The sequence below is a fragment of the Nerophis ophidion genome, linkage group LG10 (assembly GCF_033978795.1).
Source record: "Nerophis ophidion isolate RoL-2023_Sa linkage group LG10, RoL_Noph_v1.0, whole genome shotgun sequence".
Lineage (NCBI taxonomy): Eukaryota > Metazoa > Chordata > Actinopteri > Syngnathiformes > Syngnathidae > Nerophis > Nerophis ophidion.
In genome coordinates, this window is record NC_084620.1 from 13,756,138 (window position 1) to 13,772,417 (window position 16,280).

At 43.9% G+C, this 16,280-nt stretch overlaps 1 protein-coding gene across 12 annotated transcripts in view; it reads left to right on the forward strand.

The window, feature by feature from the left end:
• The window catches only part of m1ap (meiosis 1 associated protein), a 92,399-nt gene extending 77,912 nt beyond the window's left edge, over positions 1-14,487 (forward strand). For 11 of the 12 annotated variants that reach the window (XM_061912525.1, XM_061912523.1, XM_061912528.1 and 8 more), the window contains 8 exons: positions 7,799-7,945; positions 8,013-8,172; positions 8,776-8,917; positions 10,112-10,175; positions 10,480-10,622; positions 10,719-10,834; positions 10,914-10,992; positions 12,555-14,487. In XM_061912525.1, coding sequence (XP_061768509.1) covers positions 7,799-7,945; positions 8,013-8,172; positions 8,776-8,917; positions 10,112-10,175; positions 10,480-10,622; positions 10,719-10,834; positions 10,914-10,992; positions 12,555-12,770 — 1,067 coding nt within the window. In that variant the 3' untranslated portion in view covers positions 12,771-14,487. The remainder of the gene's footprint in view (positions 1-7,798; positions 7,946-8,012; positions 8,173-8,775; positions 8,918-10,111; positions 10,176-10,479; positions 10,623-10,718; positions 10,835-10,913; positions 10,993-12,554) is intronic. The other variant, XM_061912526.1, reaches the window with a different exon arrangement.
• Positions 14,488-16,280: the final 1,793 nt, after the last annotated feature.

The window sequence follows — 16,280 nt, forward strand, 5'->3', positions numbered from 1 at the left end:
AAAAGTATTAATTTTTCTTTTGACAATGTACACTGTTAGATATATAATAATAATGTATATTAGTAGATATATATCTTGAAGACAAACGTCACTTCTATTACTTTTTTTTTCAGACACGGTAGAGAAAGTCTTTATAAACAGTATATAGATTCACCCAGTCACAAATTAGGTATACCTGTCCACTCTCCCATCGATAGAGTCCAGAGATGCGTAAAAAAGCGTCTTTCTTCCAACCAAGTAGTAATGTCGCCTTCTTTTTGCGTTGACGTTTGGCGGATAATCCAATTTCGTAATGGTCCACATAGACAAATAAACACAAATATATTTATTTTTTAGACATTTTTTAGCTCTGCAGTTGGCATACGAGTAATGCCCACATTAAAACCGTCAATCAGCGATGTCACTAATTCGCAACTCCAAAATCCTGCAAACTGTCTCACATTTGGATCATATTTTGCCATGTTATGTTTTTGATTTTGGACAATTAGTCACGTTTTGCACTTCCTGGTTTTGTTTGTTTCCATGCCAACCTCATTAGTTTTCACCTGTCACGTCCCTGTTCTCAGCCTCACCTGTTTTCACTAATCATCACAGCTATTTAAGTCACTCTTTTTCTTGTCTTCGTCCTGGGATCCTCACACTCGCACGCACCCTATCCATGCTGTTCAAACCTTCACGTCCTCGCCCACAGTTTCATGCCGAGTAAGTTTATGTATTTATGCCACAGTGCTAGTATTGTTCTGTCTGTTCATAGTTCATTCATGCCAATCGAGCAAGTGTTTTAGTTTCCTGTTTATATTTTGTAGCTAAGTTTTATACCTTCTTGTGAGCACCCTTAGTTTGATTATTTTTGTAAACCGTGTACTTACATTCATGCCTGACTCGTCCCACATCATCCTTGCATCGAGGAAGCACAAACATCCACAGCCCAAGCCTGACAGAAGGATCCCAGCAAAAGGGCTTCCTCGCAAACGATGTGGAAGAAATATTCCTCACGGAAGCGGACAAGCAGGAGATGTTCCTCCGGCTCGTCGCGGACGCTCAGCCATGGGCGCACGAGGACGAAGAGGAGTTGAGCGATGAAGAGCTTCCTCCCGGCGCGGTGGAAGCATGGAGCCAACTTCTGGCGAAAGTGGCGGATGCAGAGGACCGCTTCCGCCCCCACTCACGGGTCAGCCGGATGTCCTCCCCAGCACCTGGCTCATCGCGTGGTGACGACACACCACCTGGGACGCGAGCGCCCCGGCGGCGGTCCGGAGCAGCGCACAGGCACGCGCAGAAGAGGGACAGGACTTGTCCCTCAGCGCTGTCTGACAGGTTCGCACCGTGCGGCTTTTCCTCCCCTCCCAAGGCACACTTTTTTTTTCTGCAGATAGTCAAAATGAATCCAAAGTTCATGCCACGCCCCCCAGGACTCAAGCCCCCCCCAAGCCACAATAATTTGTTTTCCAAAAATCAAACTAAGACAAATAAAAGAAAAGGACAATTTAGAGAATTTAAAGGGGAAGATTCTGCCCTCCTCCTTACCTCCCTCCGCCCTCCCCAAAAGACAGTTCCAGATCATGGTGATAGTGTCTGGCAGCCACTCCTTGAGGGGGGGGCTGGGGCTGGGAGCTTGTGGGTTGGTTCTGCCCGGACCAGCACGTCCCCCACCTCCAGTTTTTCAGCCGGTTAAGCCGCAGCTTCCAGCTCCAAGACCAAGTCCACGTCCAGCTCCACGTCCAGCTCCACGTCCACGCCCAAGTCCACGCCAAAGCCCAAGTCCACGCCAAAGCCCAAGACCAAGTCCGATGCTAGCACCAAGTCCAAGTCAATGGCTAGCGCCACAACCTGCTCCACGTCAAAGTCCACGTCCAGCTCCACGTCCAGCTCCACGTCCAGCTCCACGTCCACGCCCAAGTCCACGCCAAAGCCCAAGTCCACGCCAAAGCCCAAGACCAAGTCCGATGCTAGCACCAAGTCCAAGTCAATGGCTAGCGCCACAACCTGCTCCACGTCAAAGTCCTCGTCTACGTCCACGGCTGGTACCAGTGCCAGCTCCAAGACGCCAAGCGCCGCCAGTGCCAGCTCCACGAAGCCAAGCGCCGCCAGTGTCAGCTCCACGAAGCTAAGCGCCGCCAGTGTCAGCTCCACGAAGCCAAGCGCCGCCAGTGTCAGCTCCACGAAGCCAAGCGCCGCCAGTGTCAGCTCCACGAAGCCAAGCGCCGCCAGTTTTAGCTCCACGAAGCCAAGCGCCGCCAGTGTCAGCTCCACGAAGCCAAGCGCCGCCAGTGTCAGCTCCACGAAGCCAAGCGCCGCCGGTGTCAGCTCCACGAAGCCAAGCGCCGCCGGTGTCAGCTCCACGAAGCCAAGCGCCGCCAGTTTTAGCTCCACGAAGCCAAGCGCCGCCAGTGGCAGCTCCACGAAGCCAAGCGCCGCCAGTGGCGGCTCCACGAAGCCAAGCGCCGCCAGTGGCGGCTCCACGAAGCCAAGCGCCGCCAGTGGCGGCTCCACGAAGCCAAGCGCCGCCAGTGGCAGCTCCACGACCAAGTACCGGTCCACGACCAAGTCCAAGTCCAAGCTCAAGTCCATGCCGACCGCCAAGCTTAAGTCCACGCCGACCGCCAAGCCCTAGTCCACGCCAACCGCCAAACCCTAGTCCACGCCGACCGCCAAGCCCTAGTCCACGCCAACCGCCAAGCCCAAGTCCACGCCGACCGCCACGCCCTCCTCGTCGCCCACAGTTGTGGCCACTACGTGGTCGTCCGCCACGCCAAGGGGGTCGGCCACGGATATGGCCGTTCCCAGGTCGCCCACCTCGGTCACCTGACCTTGCCCCGTTGGATACGGGGACACGTGGTTTGGCGATCCACCGCCATGTCCTCCTCCCGCCCTCCCATGACTCTCGATCATAGTTTTGTTTTGTTTTTTGTTTTGGACATTTGGGAGCTGTCTTTAACGGGGGGGCTCTGTCACACATATGGATCATGTTTTGTCATGTTATGTTTTTGATTTTGGACAATTAGTCACGTTTTGCACTTCCTGGTTTTGTTTGTTTCCATGCCAACCTCATTAGTTTTCACCTGTCACGTCCCTGTTCTCAGCCTCACCTGTTTTCACTAATCATCACAGTTATTTAAGTCACTCTTTTTCTTGTCTTCGTCCTGGGATCCTCACACTCGCACGCACCCTATCCATGCTGTTCAAACCTTCACGTCCTCGCCCACAGTTTCATGCCGAGTAAGTTTATGTATTTATGCCACAATGCTAGTTTTGTTTTGTCTGTTCATAGTTCATTCATGCCAATCGAGCAAGTGTTTTTGTTTCCTGTTTATATTTTGTAGCTAAGTTTTATACCTCCTTGTGAGCACCCTTAGTTTGATTATTTTTGATTATAGTGTTTGTTTATTTAATAAACCATGTACTTACATTCATGCCTGACTCGTCCCACATCATCCTTGCATCGAGGAAGCACAAACATCCACAGCCCAAGCCTGACACAAACAGAGGCATCAAAAGTTGCGTGCAAGCTCACGCCCAAATGTATGAACCTCATCATTTGGCACTTTGGCATTGTGTGAGACCAGTATCCAACAATTTAACATTTGTAACTCAGAAAAAATAAATTTTTATCTTAGGTCCCCTTTAAAATTGTACACACAACACGTCATTATGACAATGTAAAAAAAGCTTTTTGAAATATTTGCAGGTTAATTAAAATACAAATAAAAACGACAAAATCAGGTTTGCATTAGTGTCACGATCGGCTTTGCTGGAGTCAGACCCCGACGCAGAGAAAAAATTAGAATTATAACACAAAGCTCACTCAAAAAGAGTGAGGAAAAATAACTAAGGATGCACTCAAAAGGTGTGGAGAAACAGGAATCGCACACAAAAGGTGTGGAGAGAAAACAGTTAACACTACATGGAAACGCCGGGTCAGAGCAACAAAAACGAGAAGCGTGAGTGCAGCCAAAGCAAATGAGATGAACTTGACTGAAAGGATGAATCATCAGGAATCTACTGTCGACGAATGAATGGACTGGAGAGCTTAAGAAGGCAGGAGGAAATGGGTTACAGGTGTGGGCGAAAGAGGCTCAGCCCTGTGAACCAAAAAAAAGGCACTGTAACAAAAAGCAGACAGGCAGCATCAGAGCTGCCAGATCATGACAATAAGTATTCACAGTCTTTGCTTAAAATGTGTTGATTGTTTACCCTTTGGATATAATTACAGCCTCAAGTCTTTTTGAATATGACGCCACTCGCTGGACACACTTAGGGCAGTTTCACCCATTCCTCTTTGTCTCACCTATGAAGCTCCATCAGAATGGATAGGAAGTGTCAGTGCACAGGTGTTCCAGAAATGTTCAACGGGATTCAATTGTTGGCTCTTGCCGGGCCACTCAAGAACATTCGCAAGGATGCCCTAAAGATACTTCTTTAATATTTTAGCTGTGTGCTTTTGAATTCAATTTTCTAACCGATCCTGCTTAATCAGAACTTCGTGCAAAGCATGGCCGGCTCTACGCAGGGGCAAGAGGGGGCAGAGCCCCCTTAAATAAATGTCTTGCCCCCTCAAATCTAAATTTGAGAAAGCAAATTTAAATAAACTCACAAAATTACATTACAAGTTGACAAAATTATCTGCGCGAGCGGAAAAATCCGCCGAAAAAGGGACACACACGATATAGTACTGTCGGCTTCCCTCTCATCCCTCCCTCCGCTGTGCGTGTATTCAACATTCCACAGGCTGCGCAGCAGACACACACCCGCACACACCCCTCAGCCTTCAGTAAACATCCAATCACTGTTGCAGTATGAAAGTAAAAGAAAAGGAAAAGTTGTCTACATTTATCATATACTTGTTAGGATGGGTGTATTTGTGTCGTCTTATCTGTCATAAACACGTTTATCGTCGCGGAGTTTCGGTGCTACGGAGTTCCTTTTTTTTTTTTTTTTTTTACGACTTGAGAGCAGTGACAGCGGAGGCTTTGAGCAGCAGTGGTTTGGAAGGCAGAGAGCCTCCACTGTCCCTTTAACAAGCTACAAGTCATTTATGATGCTGTTAATGACGGTAAAAATGAAACATAAGGTATATATCCTGCTTAGCAGTCCTCCTCTGCCGTCCTCTGTTCAGAGTGGAGTCCTTAGCAACGGCCCGTTTTACTTAGCAACGGTCTGGCAATCGACTGCTGGAATTCTTTTTCTGTTGTTTTTCTTTTAATTCTACATATTCAACCTTTAATGTTTCAATCTGCATTTTGTAATAAACAAATTATAAGTTTCATTTGATATGACCAAGACACCTAAAAACAAAAACACTGTTGTTTTCGTCAATTTACAAGCAAGTGGGCAACACACATACATTGGAGTGAATGAATTTTGTGCCCAGATTAGTGCCCACGTCCACTGCATGTGACAAACTGAAGACAAGTGACCTGTGTCTGACAGACCCCTACGTAAAGCCCCGTCCAGTACTGTTGTTGTTTTTCTTCATGTAATCACAGCGGGTTTTTCTGTTGTTGTTCAAGCTTACTTATTTTTTGCTCCAGCTTCCAGCAGCTCACAAAGAGAAAGTTAATGCTCTGTAATGCATCCATTTTTCAGAGCATTTAAAAAGTCTAGTCCTGCTCCTCCATGTAGTAGTAGCAATGATGCTACTGCTAGTACATCAGGGACAGCAGCTCGCAATACTGCACCTTTAGCACCAGCAAGCACTGTTTCTCCTGCTCCAGCTCCCTCCGTCACCCCAACAAGCGCTCCCCCAAAGCAGCCTGCTCAGCTACCCAGTGACTTAAATGGCAACGCACCATCTCAGCCAATACCAAAGCGTGCATTTGGTACAACATTAAGATCATTCAATCCTGACTGGTACCGCACACAACCATGGCTAGAGTATTCTGTGGTGCGAGACGCCTGCTTCTGTTTCCCCTGTCGGAAATATGGCAGCGCTGTTAATGTTTCCCCCCCTGATGGATTGCCACCTTATTTTGGTCAGGGGGTTTGTGTGCCTCAGTGACCGTAAGAGCTATACCAGCAGGAGCTTAGTCTTCAGGTGGGACACCCAAGTTGGACAGGTCTGAAGGTAGAGGCCTGACAAAGTGCAATCCACTACTCCAGGTTGGGGTTGGACACTTAGCTAAAGACCCATTTCAATGAAGAAAGCATCGTTACTATAAGCACAGAAAAAAAAGTGCTGGAGCATGATATGTACACATGATGCCCCCTTCACATTTCTGACTGCCCCCTCATATAAGCATGCCTAGAACCGCCCCTGGTGCAAAGGATGTCTTACAGAGAAGCCCGGTCCTTTTACCTTCATCATAGCCATGGGCGAATTAATGCATGGGCTTATCTGGGCTGAAGCCCAGGGGCCTCCACCCAATCAGGGGCACCCGAGTTTGATGGTAGAATGCAATGATTGGTGTTCTGTCAATCACAGAAAGCTCTGCTGCGTGTAGCGATTGTGTACTCTCTTTCGGCTGCGTTGTTTTGCCTACTTCTTTCAGTGGGGCAAGAACCTAGCTTGCCGGTGTGAGAGGTGCGCGTTCGGATACTGAGCTAAAAGCACAGGTAATCTCCCAGACCGTACTGTTCTTGAAGCTGACTGGCGTCTGTTACACTCGCAAGGAGATGTATTTATGAACTAAATTATTTTTCAAAATGTCTGATATTTTTTCATTGTTGCTGTTCAGTTGAGTAAAATGGCGGGGGGGAAGGGTATTGAGGTTTAGAGGTAGTTATTGAGGTTCTTTTTGGGGTGGGGTGGGAGGGGACCTTAAGCCCCGGGGCCCCCAATTAAGCGGACCCTGATCATGGCACCTCTCGTTTACCTTCGTCCCTGCTATGTTGCACTCATCTCCTACGCTTTCTCTTGTCTTTCTCGCTGTGATTTACAATTCCTTCCCCTGCCGCTGAGTGTATATCAGTTTTAATAATTCTTCTTTCCCTCACTTGCTTATTACTCCACGCCTCTGCTTTCCCACTCTCCAAGCCCCACAGCATAGGAGAATTGCTATTGATTTGCTTCAACTCAGTTTCTTCCATCTCGATCTACCGCCCAAGGTTCTTCCTCCGATCTCTCTGTTACCATCACAATGACAAGGCACACCCTGTCTCCTCACTTTTGGAATTTGCTCTCAATGCCCAGCTTCTCTTCTAATATGTTTGTTCCCAAATGTTTTGATTTGAGAATGCAAGAATTGGGAGCAACTTATCTCAAGGTTTCCTGTTTCTAGGGAAAACTTTAATGAATTGGAGCAGAATATCAGAAGAAATGTTGCTGTTGGTTCATTGTCTTAATGTTAGTTAATTCTTTTGTTTTTTACCCAGATAGGATCAGACCACAAGTTCACCCCTCAAAAAGTGACAGATATATTTTATATGACTAAAGATCAAGTATTTCTTTCTGGATTATTCCCTTTAGTCCAGAGTTAGTAATAGGTGGTTCTGTTTTGTGAGATTTTGTATTACATTCTATGGAATTAAAATTTTCAAATATTTCATACTCTCATCTCCTTTCCATGTCTCTTGTCTCACACCAATAGTGTCTCTTTATTTTCAACTTTCACTTAGTCACCATTAGTGAATCACTAACTTCATTATTGAAGTGACTAGAAGGAAGTTCTCCTGTGCATGAACAATTAGGTGTGTGAATGACAGCAATAGAAGGAAATGAAAGGAAAATAATGGAAGAGGTCCACTGTGAGGGAAGTCTTCTGTCTCCATCTAGTGGTTAGAAACATAATTGCCTGTTTTATGTCAGTTTGCGTGACATGTTTAGTCAGAAAACGCCATCTAATTATTAACATTGTTGCAGATAATCTGTTGTTGGTGGACTTGCAGCAGGTGGACAACAATGTGATTGCAATGGAGTCTGTGTTAAAAGCATGGCTTCAAGAGCAAGGCGGGGACAAGGAACACCTCCACCTTCTTCTGCCCAGCCCACTGGAGAATCACATTCCAAGTATGTTCCTCTCCCACCACGAATAAAAAATGTTGTGGTTTCTCATGGCTTTTTGGCTCCTGTCTAGTGTGCATTAAGTGCGACAAGCAGGAGCGTCTCATCAGCCCCGCCCTCATCCCACTGTCCCCCCATCTTGGTGTGAAGACAGAGAGCATTCGTGATTTCATGTCTGTCTCAAAGGGTGCGACCAATCAGAGCCAAGTACCACAGAAGATGAGAGCAATCAAGTAAGAACAAGTGCTAATCTAGTAACATTGTTTTCAAGTAGCATGAAAAAAAGTGTCCTTGTCCACCCTTCATCATCTTTATGGCGGGAAGCAGGAAGTGTGTGTGTGTGTGTGTGTGTGTGTGTGTGTGTGTGTGTGTGTGTGTGTGTGTGTGTGTGTGTGTGTGTGTGTGTGTGTGTGTGTGTGTGTGTGTGTGTGTGTGTGAACCATGGATGTATTGTGGCTTGTACTCTGTTAAACCTCTTTGACAATGAATGGTTCCATTCTTTATTAGTGCACAGCAGTGGAAGACTTTCTGAGATGAAACCCTGTCCTTGCACCATCAGAGTCCACTGTGTTCTGCTCATATCCTCTGCTCTGATGCTGAAAAACATGTCCAAGTCGCCAGTTATGTTGTCAAGACATTGTTTGTGAGGAAATATTTGGCTCACCGTTGACAAAAACAAGACAAAATGGGGAGGTTATTTTGAGGCTCTTGCATGGATTGCAACACAAGATGTGAAACCAACAAGGACCCCTATTGTTTTCATACTGTGCATACTAGCCTGTTCAACTATGGACAAAGTTATGTTTTGAACTGGCCACGGTTGGGTGTGCTTACAGGGCCCTGCGTGCTGATGGCATGTGTGAAAGCATGTTGTACGGCCTGCCACTGGTGATCCGCCCCACTACCTGCTGGCAGCTGGACTGGGATGAGATGGAGAACAACCACAACTGGTTTCATGCTCTCTGCCACACACTACAGGTGAAGACCACAATTACTATAGCTGCTGTTATTACAGCCATAATCCAAAATGGAATAAAATGTAAAAAGAAGACACACAAAACCCTACAATGACAACATAAAAAAAATCACGTGTAGAAGACCACAATTGCCATGGTGATGAAAATTATGCTCAGACGCAGCCACTGATCAACCTTCAAAACATAATTCAATGTTCATAGAGACCTTGCATAAAAGCGCTCTTAACCTCAGTGAGAGGCGACGGGTCATCTTTCACCAAGGCAACAACCCGAAACAAACAGCCTAGGAGTGATTTCAGGACAACTCTGTAAATGTCCTTGAGTGACCCAGCCAGAGTGCACACTACAATCCCATTTTTACATTTCTGTAGAAATGGGAAAATAGTGATTCTGTTACACTTTCTATCCAACCTGATGGAGCTTGAAAGGTAATGCAAAGAGGAATGGGTGAAACTGCCCAAAGTGTAATTGCTGCCAACGGTGCATTAACAAAGTGTTGAGCAAAGGCTGTGAATTTTTTTCCGCGTGACTTATTTTTTTCATTTTTTTGTAATGCCTTGGCAAATGTTTCAAAAACTATATTTCATGTTGTCATTATTGGGTGTTGTGTGTAAAAGTTTTGAGGTAAAAATGATTTGTAGTTGACCCTCGCCACATCATGTTTCGCCAGATCACAGATTCTTTGGAGTATATTTTTTTTTAAGGCAAATTCTAAAAAATACTGGTCTCCAATTAATTGTTTTCAATCATATTTACAATTAAATTAGAGTGGAGTTTTCAGTGTCGTGGCCACTGATTAGCTCAGCTTCAGGCAGCATTGCTTTATTGGATTAAAAGGGTGTAAAGGTAACTAAAGGGTGTTATTTCAGGGGGCTCTTACAATTTTGCAAAATATTAAAAAAAAATGTTTGCATTAGCTCCGAAAATATTTGTTTTATAATTAATAATTCCTACTTAGTGGAAATGTATTTATAGTTTTCATGTTCAGAACCAATTAACAGCTATAAACGAGGGAAGACTGTGTTTAATTTTGGAATAAGGCTTCAATAAAATGTGCAAAAACTAAATACCGTACAGGGAAATTGGGAATTATTTCCGGGTTTCACTGTACCATTAGTAAAACGGCAACACTCTCTGAGGCCTTACAGAAAAATAGGAAATGTTAGCATCCTTTTTTCTTGATGTTGTTTTTCAGAGTCGTGACATGTTCCTCCTGCTGCAGGTAGAATCCACTCAGAGGTCGGCAACTGGAGGCCCAGGTGCATGAGTTACAACACTTGGGGCGGGGGTTTAACTGATCTTTGTGTCATTGCGGGCACAAACATTATTCCTGGGCGCGGCCACTGCTGCTGCTCACTGCTCCCCTCACCTCCCAGGTGGTGATCAAGGGTGATGGGTCAAATGCAGAGAATAATTTTGCCACACCCAGTGTGTGTGACAATCATTGGTACTTTAACTTAACATGCCAACAGTGTAATCTTATTTAGTTTTAATAAAAAGGAAACCACATTATGCAACACACACTCATTATTTGTGCCCTGTGTGTCTTTGTATGCAACACAGCTGTGTTTTCTCACTATGTCCTCCAACCCTCGGCATCGCTCTCCTTCCTCCTGAAGCCGGTGGTCTCAAGAGAATTGTTGTTGCCTTGCACCCCATCATTGCCAGTGCAAGATCCCACACCTGAAGCCATGCAGGTCATACAGGTGACCTGTACGCTGCCTAGACAATTACAAAGAAGCCCAGAAGCAGATTTGTGCTATCGTTGCACATTTGGGTCATACTTCATGCCTTTCTGCCAGGGCTGCTTCACCCAGATGGACGAGGAATGTGTGTTCAATCCCCACTCTCTGAGCAGCAACCTTTACCCTCACCTCAGAAGCCGAGGCCTGCTTTCTCAGCCGCGATATCCCTACAGGTCAGCACCTGCTCAATGGTTCGACATTTGTCATCTAGGTTTATAATCCAGAACATCTGACACTGATTTGTGCTTCAAGGCTGCAGCCAGCTACACATAGACAGCAGTCTCAACCACCAGAGGGAGCTAAAGCCACAGCCAGCAGACAACCGCGTCAGGTAAGCCAGTTATTTTAAAAAAATAAAATAAAATTTTAACACACAGTTAACTGAAATCCAATACAATACAAATCAAATGTTCTTTTCCAAAAAAATAGGCGAATAAATGCAGGCAGATATTGATATGAAGCCAAAGACAGCTGCACTTCTGAATGGCCCTAACATGGTGCAGCAATACACAAAAGCAAACAAAATGCTAATCAGTCATTCACAATTTAACCATTTCTCAAACAGTGCGATACTGTAGATTAGTCTCCTTTACATGTTTTAAGAAAGCACCCTATATGTCTTGAAATTTTACAGAACAACCATTCAATGTCAGCCTATTTTTCTCCAAGTTAAGGAAATTTAAAATATCTCTGATACAGCGGGTGTGGTAGGGAAGCGTTGCAGCCTTCCAGTTAAGCACAAAAAGTACACTAGTGAACAAAGTACAATGCTACCAGAATATGACTGAAGGCTACCCCAAATAATCCACTTAGAGGATTTGGTTACCAATGATAAAGTTTGAAAAACTTCTGTCCAATAATCGCACTGAGATGGGCAGGTTGGTAAATAAGTTCCTTTGATAGTTCATGAGCTGCTGCTGTTTTTTAGAAACAAATTAAAACATTTTCAATAACTCTTTATGGTTCACTATCATGTATAAAAGTGTGAATTCAGTCAGTTTTCATAGTCAGTGTGTTTAATTTTTGAGAGATTGGGGAAGTGACTCAGCATGTATACAGGAGGTGGTTTTTTTAGAGTTTAACATGTAGTTTGAATATTTTCGTCTTATCATAAAACACAGTTTTTTCAGTGGAACATGTAAATGTCAGCCATGATCTCTACTGACCATGATATATTTTACACTTCTTCTTGATAGTAGTAGCACAAGGGTAGATGTTAATGTTTCACCAGCCATTGTTTGTAAACTAATTGCTATGAACTTTGTGTCGGTTTGCGTTCTTTTGTTGTATTAGCGGCATGGCCTAAAAGTGTGTAGTTGTTGGCAGTGTGACTCACTGTGCTCGATAAGGCCGCTGCCATGCAAATTGTTTGAGTGGCAAAACAAATATCCAAGCACTGTGTAGTTGTTTCTTCCTATTCTTTAAAAAGAAATACACAGTCTGTCTATGTTTACCGCCATTGGATTAAACATTTGTATGCAATGTTTTTTGTTAAAATGTTCACATCCACAATAAAATCTTGAATAAAAATAAACACTGCACAACTTGCTCTTCAATAGCTTAACATGTTTAAAAGAAATAGGCCGAGACAGAGATTATTTGATCATTCACCTGTCCCATTATAAGTGTCTGATTATACTATTTTTCTGACTGATTAATTTAGTTAAAGATCTTTATGTAAACTAGTTTATTTAATCAAGTATTTCCACATACAGCTTTACTGAATGTTTTCAGTGTTCAGTACAAATGCTTTAGATGTACAGTAGTTTTTCATTGTATTTCCTACCTTGTTTACCAAGATTGCCTATAGTTGTTCGCTTTGTGCATAGTTTAGCAAATTGGACATGATATAAACTTTGTGTTAGATTTTAAAAGTGTGTTGCTTCCCTTCAGCAACCAAACCAGGCTCGTCAGCTAGGAATGAAGAGCAAGATCAAGGCGACCGTGTCCCCCATGCCCTTCTCTTGTTCGTCTTCCCTGGGACTCCCACTTGCTAAGGCCTCTCGTCCCGTTTTGACCTTCCAAAGCAGTGGCAGCCATCAGGCCTTCGTCTCTGCTCATCAGGAACAGTTCGACGACAGCTCCATAATAACCCTGGACGAGGACTGATGGGTGAGTGGAGGAAAGTTCAAATTGAGAGAAATACAGGGAGTTGGTGGAATACATTGTGTACAACTTCTGGCTACTATTTAGCCAAAATAATTGTTTCTTTGACATAGTCATTTCCATTTTGAGGTTTGCTGATTTCAAGTCTGACTAAAGAAGCAAAAGTCACTTATGTCTGGGTCAGCTGACTTATTTATTGCACTCATCGCTAGTAAACATCACGCTGGCTCAGTTAGAAAGAGTGTATGTGTGGTGGGTGTGCGTATGTGTGTGTGTTTGACATTATGACAGTCACCCAATCCCCCTGTAAATAAGACAAACATAATAAGAAGGGAAACAACACAATGAAAGTGTGTACGTTAAAAACAAATTAGATATTAAAGAGGATTTAAGTGTGTGCAGCCCACAAGTCTTATATGGGGAAAAACATTTCCAGCATGTAGACCTGGACATTGCTCTTGTTGCTGCATCCTGGTCTTAACACAGCTTTTCCGTTGTAATGAAAGCCAGACAAAAGCAACACACAAGAAGGCCTCTCTGCTTTCCGTAACCGCAGTTCAGGGATCTCTCTGCGGGAGTTGAAAGGTGCCGTAGGACGAGATGAATGAAGATAAGAGACAACATGTTTTAGTTTCATTTTGGAAATTGTAAATATGATTAAACGTTTCTACGTATTAGTGCGTGTGTGTGTGTGTGTGTGTGTGTGTGTGTGTGTGTGTGTGTGTGTGTGTGTGTGTGTGTGTGTGTGTGTGTGTGTGTGTGTGTGTGTCTGTGTGATGTTCGAAATGGGGTCAATACAAGTTCATGCATGTACACATCTGACCCGTTCCGCAAGAATTTGCCCACACAATGCAATTGATTCAAACTCATATTAGTGTGTTGCCTCCTCCCATTATTACTAATTATATATTCCTCACATAAGAGCATCATCTCTTTTACATACACACACGTATAACCAGGCTTTAATCAGTCTCCCGCCATTCCACCCCCATGTTGAACCTTGTCACATCAAGCGACGACCAGTGAGAAATTACCTCATAGCGTTGTGATGTCACAGGACTTCCGCATTCAAAAATGACAACCACAACGACTCTTTTGTCTGCACAGAGAATTTGTGCAAACCACTAAGTCCTCATACTGACATTACTTGGTTGTTTCCCTGGTTCTTTGTTTTCCCTCACATCTTTTCTGTCACTGTGTGTAAATTTCATAAGGTGGTTTAAATATAAAAACAAGAAGCAGTTCCTCTTTCAGCCTGCAAACCGTGTAAGGAGAAGCGAGATAGCAAAAGGGCTATTTTGGTGTGGGTGTGTGCACTTATATTTCATTAGTTTCAGAGACTTTTCAAATTTTGCCATATGACAGAAATGTCAGATTTTAAGAAGTTGGAGTGTTGTGTTACTGTTTGGCTTTTGTATTTTGTTCATTGATGATTATACAGTATACAGTTGTGTCAGTGACACCATGGTGTGTTTTGATATTTTGGTGGGAAGATTTTAAATGTGTCTACATGGTTAGAACTGCCATCTTCTTGCTTCATTTAAATGTTGAAAACAACAAAACATAAGGGATATTGCTCTATGTCAGAGGTTAAGGGCTATAGTTTTAAACAACTCAGCATGATATGAATGCTGCAACTTCCTGCTTTGTTCTTTGTGTTTCATTTTGAAGCAATCGAATTGGCACCTCAATAAAATAAAAAATATCTTGCGCACTCTGACATGCTTTGTCTTTCCTGCAGTTCTGGCTAGAGTGATAATAGAACACAATGCACTTTCTACACAGGTCATAGACTGAGAATAATTTAATTTAAGTGCATCCCAGCAGCCCTGAGTGTGAACAGAAGAAGGAAGTTTATCTGCTGTGAGGCAAATCCACTCCTACGCTGTCTGAAAAGTAGAGTCTGCACATTCACTGGCCAATATGAAGTAGGATATAATAATGTGTAAACGTACACAAAGGTAGGAAACCGGTGAATGAAAGTACGGTACAATAATTTCCTCTTGAGTGTGGCAAACGTATGCAGCTTCAGAGGCGCATAACTCAATTGGTAGACCACACAACACTAAAAATAAAAATTGGTGGTTAAAGTGAGAACTTCTCAGGCGTGTTTTCAGGCCCAGCTAAAACCCTAATAGCGGAAAAACAACATGAGACATGAGGTAGATAAAATGTGCGGCAGAAGATGCATATCGTCACGCTGCCTGAAAAGGAACATGCTTACACACGCCTACACCCACACACTGTTTCCTAATACTCAAGCTTGGGCAAAGTATGCAAGAGGACTTTTTACTAGTTGCGTTATAGCCGGCGTGGCCTCCTCTTCTAAAGTGAAATGCACCAGCTGAAGTTGACGTGAAACCATGTAATGAGGCCACCATACAATGGCCGACAGAGGCAAATGTGCAGCAATTTGGCCTCCAAACATATATATTATTTAATCCCTAAAACACAAAAACAACATCAAACAAGTATGCAATTAAGAGTTGCTGCAAGTTCATGGAACAACATGGAAGTTGGCCAGACATCTCCGTCTTTAAAGATATGAGCCAGCGTACCGTTAACCTTGAGTGCACTCACATAGATCTGTGCACTAGCTCTAAAGATGGAATGTTGTTGTTTTTGATAAACCAACCTGTGTTAAATGTGGTTATTAGTCATTTCGGAATGATCTGCTAGGTTACAGAAAACTGTCTCCTAAACGGGTCTTGAGCAATTAAAGCTCCAAACAGGCCGAACCGCTGTTGCCACGTGAGGGACGGAATAAAAAAAAAACAGACAGTAAGAGTTTATACTCCCTCTGACAGACTGCAACTATGCAGCTAGTTTTGGATATCAGTGAGGAAGTGTTGAGTCATTTCAAGAAGCAGAAGAATCAGACAAACCTACCATGCGCCACATGTGTCTGGCTCTGTTTGTCTTAAGTTCGATTAGAGTTTAATGAGAAACACAGGAGTTTGTCTGACCCCGTTTTGGCTTCTCATTTCTTTCCTGCTTGGCCTGAAGAAACACACAGGTGGGGATTGGCAGAATTGGGAAGCTCCAAATGTAACGTGTGTATCTTTCACAAAGCACTCCGGTAGCAATTGGGGGAATAAAAAGCAGAGGGACGAAGGAGAACTGGAGCCTCGAAAGGGAACAGACTGTCCCTGTTTTTCAAGCCAAATGACAGATGCAGCTCTTTCTTGCCAACATTTATCGTGTGAACGTCTTTCTCATCTTCTCTTTTGTAAGCTCTGAAGAAACTCTTTTATATTATTCATGCAGCTAAATGGCTGATTTGGGCTTCTGTCCTAAGCCATCTTGTGTTAAATCTACCTCTGTCTGCACTTGAAATGCACAACACAATCCTGCCCCAGTTTCACCAGTGCCATGGCAACTCTCAAAACACAACGGACACGGTGAGGCAGAGAGAGCAGAACAACAACAAAGTCCGAATGAAAGCCCGTTGTTTCATGTTTTAACGGTGCAAAGAAGTGGCTGGAAATGGAGTGAAACAATAAAAACAAAGTG